Source organism: Rhinopithecus bieti, unplaced genomic scaffold (assembly GCF_001698545.2).
Source record: "Rhinopithecus bieti isolate Rb0 unplaced genomic scaffold, ASM169854v2 scaffold_3856, whole genome shotgun sequence".
Classification (NCBI taxonomy): domain Eukaryota; kingdom Metazoa; phylum Chordata; class Mammalia; order Primates; family Cercopithecidae; genus Rhinopithecus; species Rhinopithecus bieti.
The window spans coordinates 496,225-506,310 of NW_016804410.1; the positions used below are offsets into that span (position 1 = coordinate 496,225).

Consider the following 10,086-nt stretch of genomic DNA (forward strand, 5'->3'; position numbering starts at 1 on the left):
TCGCTTTTTATTTTTTTTTTTTAACAAAATAAATTTAGTATTCCTTTAAAGAAGTGTTATGGAAGGGTATAGATTAACGTTGTGTAACTCAGGAACTTTCCTGAATGAATGACTTTATGTCACTTATTTTAATTTGGTTTTAAGAAGAAATTGCTTGAAGGCCACCATAAGGGACCAAAGTGCAATTTAAACAAGTTTCTGGGCCTCACTTCCTACTAACCTCCATTTCCTGCCTTAGCCACTCTTCTAGTTCTGTATTCTTTCGAGCATGATGAGGTATTAGATCTGAACCTCCAATGATGTGTGGAAGTTTTCCTGCTCCAGGATATGTGACCTATTGAATAATAAAAGTAGTACATTAAAACATATTAACAAACAAAATGACCATTTTAAAAAAGATTAAAAAACAAAGATGGTAAATCATGCATAAGTACCAAAGACGTTTATATTCTACACATAAAAGTTAGAGAGCAATAACTCTGTTCTAAACCCATCTGTTTTTGCCCTTATCTTTTATAGCTATTACTATATACAGATCTGGACATGTCATGGGATATATGTATTAAAAATAATTTAACACTTTTAATTTGGAGTTTTTATTTTAAAATGGCCTTACCTTATCATTTAACAATTAAAGCAACTCCAGATGAACACAAACACTACAATTTACAGCACTACTGTATTTTGTTCTAATGACTTCAAAGCTTAAGCTCTTTCTAATATTGATAAAATTTAAATCTTTTCAAAACTTTCCAGTTCACTGAGTCTTAGCAGGAGATGTTGGGGATGCCAACAATTTACACTTTCAATTAATATTTTAATTGTTTACAAGTAAAGAGGTACTTTAAGAAAAGCAAATTCCATGTGAAAATGCCTATCAAGATCATTGTTAATACTTATTAGTTAATACCATTGTTAATAGTAACAGTTCCTTAATATTTGTAACATGCTTTTAAAATTCCGATATATGAAGTAGAAAGAGAATCTTAAATTTATTTTCACCCCTAAGCAGTATTTTAAAAGTTTAAAAAGCACCATGTCATTAATTGGGAGGGTTGTTTGAGACAGGGTCTCACTCTGTCACCTAGGCTGGAGAGTGCAGTGTGAGGAGACAGAAAATCACCTGGTGACCATTGAAAAGGCCCAGAGACAAAACTTCTCTGAGCAATTTAGAAGGGAACAAAGACCAACTGGTGACCATCAAACAGGCTAACCGGAGGCAAAACTCCTTATGTGGGGAATTTAGAGGTAATCAAACTTCCCCAGTATCTAAAGTTGGCTTCTGATTCCAGGCCTCTTTCAACTTTTAAAAGTAACTAAAATTTTTATACATCTCTGGAATGCCATGCTGAAACTCATTTTACAATCCCAAGTTCCCACCTTAAGGTCCATAAATGCTCCTAAGGACAATCTGCCACAGTGTGCTCACTCCTCTCGCTGAGGCGCCGCTCTGCATTTTTCTGCAGCGTTCTTCCTTTCTAATAAACTTTCCTTTTCCAAATCTATACTGTTGTCGGTAACTTCTTTTTAGCAGCCCGTGAGTTGACCACTTCCCAGTGCTGGGGCTCTGATACCTGGCCCAGCACAGTGGTGTAATCTTGGCTCACTGCAACCTCCGCCTCCTGAGCTCAAACGATCCTCCGATTTCAGCCTCCTGAGTACCTGGGACTACAGGCACACATCACCATGCCTAGCTAATTTTTATATTTTTTTGTAGAGATAGGGTTTCACCATATTGCCCAGGCTGGTCTCAAACTCCTGGGGCTCAAGTCATCCACCTGCCTTGGCCTCCCAAAGTGCTGGCATTACAGGTGTCATCCACCAAGCCTAGCATGACTCAGAGATGTAAAGAACTCAGACAAATTCCTGCACTAATATCAATCCAGTTAAACATCTTCCTATAGAAATTTTGGATTGAATTTCTTCTATAGTTTCAGAACAGATTACTTGGTTAAGGATAGCAGTTTAAGCATTTTAAGTATTTCCAAACCACTTTCCAGAAATTTATATTACTTCATACTTCCTCAGTTGTTAATACACCACTCTGTGCCAAGAGTAAACATTACTGCTGTTTCTTTGTAAAACTATAAAAAAAGTATTTTGAATTTTATGAGATCTTGTAACACAATATTAAACATGAAGTAACCATGTAGTAAGAATGCCTTTGTGCTATTCATGAGCCTCAGATACAGGGTGAGAAAAAGTGGGTGTTAAAAAAAAGGTATCGTGGTGCCATTTAAGTGGAAGATATTTCCATCTTCAGCTCTAAGTAGAAGAGATTCTTCCCGTCAAATGGAGTTCAGAACCCTTTAGAAACTATTATAGTAGGTAGAAAACTAATTTAACTGTGAGATGTTAATAGTAAATGCTCACAGTAGAGAGAAAAACCTCTACCACTTCACAGTCATGACAAGATCATGTTATAGAGGAAAGCAGTTTTCCACAAAAATTACTTTTGAGTAATTGCTGTACTCTGATCAAATGGGTAAGTAAAGGCTAGCAGTCAGAAGTAGGTCTGGAGCAAGAAGCAAATGTAAGACAACAAAAGAATACCTACTGGATAGAAGTCTTTTTTTAACCATTACCGAAAAAATAAGTATCAGTTCCTTAATGAGCAGAAACTCAGGTCTGATGATGGTACTCAGCATACATATTTACATTGTGTTTTATATGTAAATATAGACTACAGTTTGAATTATTAAATATGCTCAGTTATTTTAAATACATTTTAATCTTCATAAAGTCCTGAGCTAAAGATCCTCTTCGGGTAGTTGTAGACCAATATTAGACTAACAGAGAAGATCCTGTGATTATCAACAAAAACTTTCTGCTAATAAGGAGAGAAAACCAGGTAAACAGCAACCTGTAAAGAATTCAATCTTGATGAAATCTGTTTCATTCTAGGTGTTCAATATATTCATTAACTGTAAGTTCATGACCTTTCTAGAAGAATATTTTTAAGCATTTTAAGCAGAAGAAATAATATCAGTTTTCAACATAAACTGCTTTTATTTTCGTTTAGCATCATTGGTGTCTCTAAAAACATTTCAAACACTGACCTGGTTGTGATACAGCTGAAATACCTACCTTTTTGAATTTCTTAAAATTGTTAAGTTGACCATAATCATCATTTATGCCCGATGGATTTCTGGAAGTAGAGTTTTCAATCACCAGTGATCTAAATTCAGTCAATAACAGCTTTCTTGGAAGCATCTCACTATCATCCTGAAGTTTGTCATTGTTCTTAAATGGGGTTAAGATGGATAGGTAAGAAAGAGAAGAAATAACAAAGAAAAGTCACTTGTCATTTGGGAATCTATAGAAAAAAGTTCAAATACCTGAAAAAATAGTAAAAATGTTTTATTTCTCATACTTGAACTTTGTATTTGGAATCAAATCATATCTAATTCAAAATCAGAAAATTACTTACTCAAATGCTCTATAACTTTGGAAACATTTATACTCATCTGTGATAGAAGGCTAAAACTGTGAAGTATTTTAACCTAGTAGTTAGTTCTAATAAATATCATCTCAGTAAATAATTTACCTCCAGATATATATTTTATTGACATAAAATCTCAGCATTGTCTGCTTTTCATTAAAATTGTACACTGAGATAATATACCCTGTTCTACAGGTCCTCATCTACTTTTCTTAAACTTTTGGGATTATCAATAGTTTGTATTTTTTATTACTCTTAACATCTCAAAAAAGTCAATCATTAATTCTGGACATACTATCTCATTAAATGACAAGCCATTTTTAATTCAAGATTAATGGCTGTTAAATTCGCCTGAAGAGTCCTTCCTGTTATCTTTCAATTGCTGGATGAGATTCTTGCCTTCATGTCATTTACTATTAACTAGTCAGTTACACATCAACGTTGTTACAGCTGCTTAAGGTTGACATCTTAGTTCTTTTAAGTGCTGTAACTATGTAATTAATATGCAAGTTACTAATAGGTCTAAGATAAAAGCAGTCAAAAAGGAAAAAAAATGGGGAAAGTCAGAAGGTTCATCTGATAGTGACAGAATGTAAACAGCACATTATTAAGAACAGCCTAAACTTTTAGAGTTTACAAATATTTCCCACCCATTACTGTATCTGATATAAATTCCGCTAGAAAAGCATCAACCTCATTTTACAGAGTATTTGAGGTTCTTAAATGTGAAAATGACTTGTTCAAGGCCACATATCTAAGGAGTAGAAGGCAGGGAATTATACCCTTAGTATAATACCTATAGGATTTTCTCTATACTCTTCACTGCATCATGGTTATAATATGATTGATCCAGGCCGGGCATGGTGGTTCACGCCTGTAATCTCAGCACTTTGAGAGGCCAAGGCAGGTGGATCACCTGAGGTCAGGAGTTCGAGACCAGCCTGACCAACATGGAGAAACCCCATTTCTACTAAAAGTACAAAATAAGCCGGGCGTGGTAGCACATGCCTGTAGTCCTAGCTACTTGGGAGGCGGAAGCAGAATAGCTTGAACTCGGGAGGTAGAGGTTGCAGTGAGCCGAGATCACACTTTTGCACTCTCGCCTGGGCAACAAGAGCAAAATTCCGTCTCAAAATAAATAAACAAATAAATAAATAAATGAAAGAAATAGTAATAATAATATGATCGATCCATTTCCAGGCACAATCATGAAGTAAGCCAAAATTAAGAAAGAGAAATAATCCAAAGAATGTAAAATGACAAAAATTGATGAGATGACAGTCTCTGTAAGCCAAATCCGTAAAAAATTAACAAAACGTTTCTCACAGATATTTCTTCTTTAGTTGACCATAGTGATCCTTCCTTGACTTCACGTTTCTTCCCAATTTCATTTTCTTGCTAAAGAAATAAAATAAAAAATACTGTTCATAGGAGTTATAAAATGGTACCTTTCTATCACTTCTTGACCTTTTGAATAAAATGAAGTGTTAAATGGTTCCTTTCTAAAAACTTAAGAGATATTCATGTTATGTATAACCAGGCATTTGGCTTTCAACTGCTGGGGCATTTGGCTTTCAACTGCTTTCCAAAAGAAATTATGAGATGAAAATTTATGTTGAAAGAGATACTGTAGTATCAGGGCAAAGAATTGGAAGCAATCTAAATCCATATAAATCACATGCTTCGAGAATATTTAACAGTATGGGAAAATGATTATAAGTAAATTAAAAATGACTACAAAATTGCACTAACAGTTTGCAAAATAAAATGTAAAGAGAAAATACTAAAATATTAATCATGGTTGTCTGTAGATGGTAGGATTATCAACAAACTGTCAGTTTATTTTATACATGTCTGTATGATCGTGTATTACTTTTATAATCAGAAAAGAAACATTTTAAAAGAATTCAAGTTTACAATAGTATCTTAGATCACACTTAAAGAAGAAACAGGTACTTCAACTGTTAAAGATATTTGGAATAAAAGTGAAGAGTGCCTTGTATATAGTCACAGTATCTTTCACATTAACATGTCTAGATCATGTTCTGGACAAAACAATATTACACAAATGGGTAATGAAAAACGCTTAACTTGAGATACAATTCTCTTGGATGCAAAGTGGGGGACATAACATTTTACATCACATTTTCAGTAATACAGCAGTAAGTCATGAAAGTTTTAAAAGGAAGTTGGAAAGGGCAGAAAACAAATGTACTTTGTGCTTGCCTAAAGAGTAAAGAGGATACTGTAATCAATAGGATTAAATGTATGTTTCAGGCCTATCACGTGCCATTTTACTTAGGCTGAGTACTTTCACATAACATTTACAGAAAGTTGTTAACACAATCAGAACATTTTACTCCCTTTATACATGAATACAAACTCCCTTTATGCACCTCCTCCCCATCCTGCCCTACTCTCTCAAAGTTGCTCTTCCTCCTGAAGAAGTTTTGATTTTCCAACTCAAAGAATCATAAAACCTACCTAGATACTCAGACTATAAGCTTGGAAATTATCTTTTATCCTTTCCTATCTATTTATTTCCCATATAAGCAAATCACCAAGTCTTGGGGATTCTACCTCAATGCCTATCAAACTTCTCTTCTCAAACTGCCTTTCATAGTAGATGCCCAATGCCTACAGTAATCGAATAACTGAGTGAATTACACAGTGAAAGCTGACAAAAGTAACAGTCAAAAGCGCATGGCAGACCTGTGTTTAAGTCTCAGTTGTCAAACCTAGCTATGTGACCTTGGCAAGTTACTTAATAACTCCCACTGTCAGTTTCCACATGTGTTCAATAGGTGTATTTAACTACTGCATTGTAGGGTTGCTGTAAATATAATAAAGGTATCCAATAAGTGGTAGCTATTACTACAGGATACTGGAAAATGCTACAGTTTTAAGAATTTACTAATGAGTATTGAAAAAACGCTATATAAAAATGCTTAACTTGAGACAGGAGGGTGGAATGAAGTGAAGAGGAAATATACTATAGATATAGGGGATGCTGTTAAGGAGAAGAATGTTAAGGATCTTGAGTCAGTTTTGCATTTTATGGAGACTGTGAAACTGAAAGTAAGGCCAAGACACAGCTATCTATGCATAGCTATCATTCATATAAGGATAAAGTCCTAGCAGGAATATTAAGCTAATAGTTTTCCATTTCAGCTGATAGGAAATCTTACAGACATGCTATAATCTAAATTTAGATCCAAAAACAGAGAAATGACAGTTCTACCATCAACATCTTTTGGAAAGTGCCTTTCTGAAATATAGCTAAGGATTCCAATACCAAAGAGAAGTATCACATTTTTTGCATTCAAAAGTTGCAAAAAAAAAAAAAAAAATTAAAGGATTAAGAAGTATTTTTCTCTTGACGGTCACTTCTGTAGCTAAAAAAATTAAGCACCAATTCCTTTAATCCATGAAATTAACAAGGACTTTCAGACAAATTCTTAAAATAACAAAAATAAAATAATTTAAAACAAACCCACATTGAGTAAGGTTGATGGATTTTATCAATGTCAATTTCCTGGTTGATACTGTGCTATAGTTATGCAAGCTGTAACAACCAGGGGAAATTAGGTAAAGGGTTCACTGCATGTGAACAATTATCTCAAAATAAACAGTTTTTAAAAATAACCTTACATTGAAAACAGAAACACTTTTGTACCTATTACAGATTCTTACCAAAAATATTATAGTGCTGGAATACAGTGATTTAACTTGTAGTAGTTAACCACGTGGTATCCCTGGGGAATTGGTTCCATGACTTCCCATGGACACCAAAATCCATGAATGCTCAAGTCCCTGATAAAAAATAGCATAAATTTTGCATATAACCTAGGCACATCCTCTCATATACTTTAAATCATCTCTAGAATACTTATAATACCTAATACAATGTAAGTGCTATGTAAATAGTTGTTATGTAGGAAATAATAATTTTTAAAAAGTTTCCACATGTACAGACGCATTTTCTTTCCCAAATACTTTCAATCACAGGTTGATAAAATCAGAGGATGTGGGACCCATGGATACAGATGGCCAACTGTATCTCAATTACAGATACTGCAATTAAACTGCTATTCCCTCTCCAAAAGCCTACTACAACATATTTTGTACTGTAATTTTCATTTAGAATGTCATGAATTCTGAAACAGTAAAATAAAGGAAAAATGGAATTATGCTATAGAATCACAGGGCAAAATAAAATAATTATATTTCCTGATATCATTATACCTCATATAAACCTTACATATTAAATGAAAGTTCTGGTCTATGAAAGACTGTTTGATGGCTCCCATGTCAAGGGTGTATAGTGCTCAGTTCTTGTCTTTCCCTGTCTGTGCTCTAACGCCCAGTGCCCCGAGTGACATAAGCCCTGGGAGAATGTGCAGTGAAAATAGGTCTTCAGGAAAATTAATTAGCAGTCATCCAGGATGAGCCAAAGAGAACCGTTACAAACTAAAACTACAACCACTTCCAGACAGATTTGTGGCATCGTAGCAGTGGACTAATCTGGGATGGAATTTAAGAGAAAAAAAGGGGGGTGGGGGTAGCTACTTAAAAAAAGATTAAAGTCACCTTGGGAGGCCAAGGTGGGTGGATCACGAGGTCAGGAGATTGAGACCATCCTGGCTAACACGGTGAAATGCTGTCTTTACTAAAAACACAAAAAAGTAGCCGGGCGTGGTGGCGGGCACCTGTAGTCCCAGCTACTAGGGAGGCTGAGACAGGAGAATGGCGTGAACCCAGCCGGCGGAGCTTACAGCAAGCGGAGTGCAGCCACTGTACTCCAGTCTGGGCTACAGAACGAGACCCCGTCTCAAAAAAACAAAAAACGATTAAAGTACGTACTACGACAAGAAGACTAAAGAAAATAAGAACATGTCAGAGAAAATCAGAGGAGAAAAGAGCACAGCAAGGGAAATGCATTTCCAAAGCTGTGGCCAAAGTAATGTAGAAAGTGCCTAACTTTCTAAGCACTTACCTGTAATATTAAGTAACTGAATACAGATTCTGAAACAGTCTGGAACTAAAGTAATAATGTAAATCCATAATGCAACAGAATAAAGATAGCTTTACAAACATACGTAAATGTATTAAACTTAGCAAATGTCTTGGATTTCAAATGTCACATTAAACTAATTTACCTAGCTCTCCACCATAGTAGAAATTGATACAGAAGTGACTTACAGAATACACAAATCTCTTGTTTCACTTAGTGCTTCTGTGAAATGAAAGCAGTCTTAAATCCTTCACAAAAAAAAAAAAAAAAAACCTCTGTCTCTGAAGTTCTCACTCTGGCTGCAAAATGGAATCCGATAATTCAACATTCATTCTCTCTTTCTTCCTTAAATATAAGTCTTTATCAAGGACAGCAATGTGCCAAGTTTAAAACATTTCCAGACTCTTCTAGATTGAGGATAGAAAGTGGCTAAATTATATCCAATTCTGGCCAATAACAAAAGTTATCAAGTTGGGTTTCTGAGAAAGCTCCTTAGAAAACAGGCAGGAATTCACCTGGAAAGGCCTTTACCCTGTCCCCTCATCATCACATTCTTCCTCCCTGGAAAGTAGACTTGATGGTTGGAGGCATCCTCTCAAAGAGCGGAAAGACAGACACCTAGTAAATTAATACCATGGAAAGCAGCTCTGATTATCTACTTCCAGGCTACTTTTATAGAGGAAAAAAGATTCTATCTTATGGAAGCCACTAATTTTAGAATTTTTAAAAATACCAAAGGAATTCTTAGCTAACACAATGAGGGAACTTATCCTGGGAAGGAAAATCAGATATACTGAATGAAAATCTCTGGGGCTCTGGTCTGGGAATCTATATTTTCAAAAAGCTTACCAGCTGACTTCAATGCAGCTGGTCCACAGAAGGGCATTTAGGATCACTTAGAAGAACTAACGAATAATGGGGATACCCTTGCCTATACGAAGATAACAATATACAGGCCAAATAGGACATAACGTTCTGTTTTTTGAGGAGTAGTTACAGATTTATAAGGTCCTTGATAAACTCTAGGTTCTCAACTGCTTAGCTAATAAACTATAACTACCATTCACTTAATCCTATCCTTTCGCCTATTCCTGTCCTTATTGTGCAGGTGTTATAGGAGAGGATTACCATAGCCGTGAATGAGTGGAGTTAATGAAACCATGTTGGAGATCAGAATATTAAAGTTTTACTTCATCAGGTCTGTGCTCTCATCTAAAGAGCTAACAAATCTACAGTCAGATCAACTTACTGATGTATATAAAAAAGAAAATAATCTGAGGTGTTTTCATAGATCAAAATAGGTAAGACAAATTATCAACATTCATGAAAATAGACAAGGACATTAAAAAACCTAAATGAAAATGCAGTTCTCACTCATAGGTGGGAACTGAACAATGAGATCACTTGGACTTGGGAAAGGGAATATCACACACCGGGGCCTATCACGGGGAGGGGGGAGGGGGGAGGGATTGCATTGGGAGTTATACCTGATGTAAATGACGAGTTGATGGGTGCTGACAAGTTGATGGGTGCAGCACACCAACATGGCACAAGTATACATATGTAACAAACCTGCACGTTATGCACATGTACCCTAGAACTTAAAGTATAATAATAATAATAATAATAA

At 35.3% G+C, this 10,086-nt stretch overlaps 1 protein-coding gene across 1 annotated transcript in view; it reads right to left on the bottom strand.

Moving 5' to 3' along the window:
* Positions 1–10,086, bottom strand: part of NBN (nibrin) — a 52,718-nt gene that overhangs the window by 9,743 nt on the left and 32,889 nt on the right. The window contains exons 13-15 of the mRNA XM_017867907.1: positions 4,769–4,840; positions 3,088–3,243; positions 221–334 (exon numbers count right to left, since the gene is read on the bottom strand). Of these exons, the coding sequence (XP_017723396.1) occupies positions 221–334; positions 3,088–3,243; positions 4,769–4,840 (342 nt within the window). The remainder of the gene's footprint in view (positions 1–220; positions 335–3,087; positions 3,244–4,768; positions 4,841–10,086) is intronic.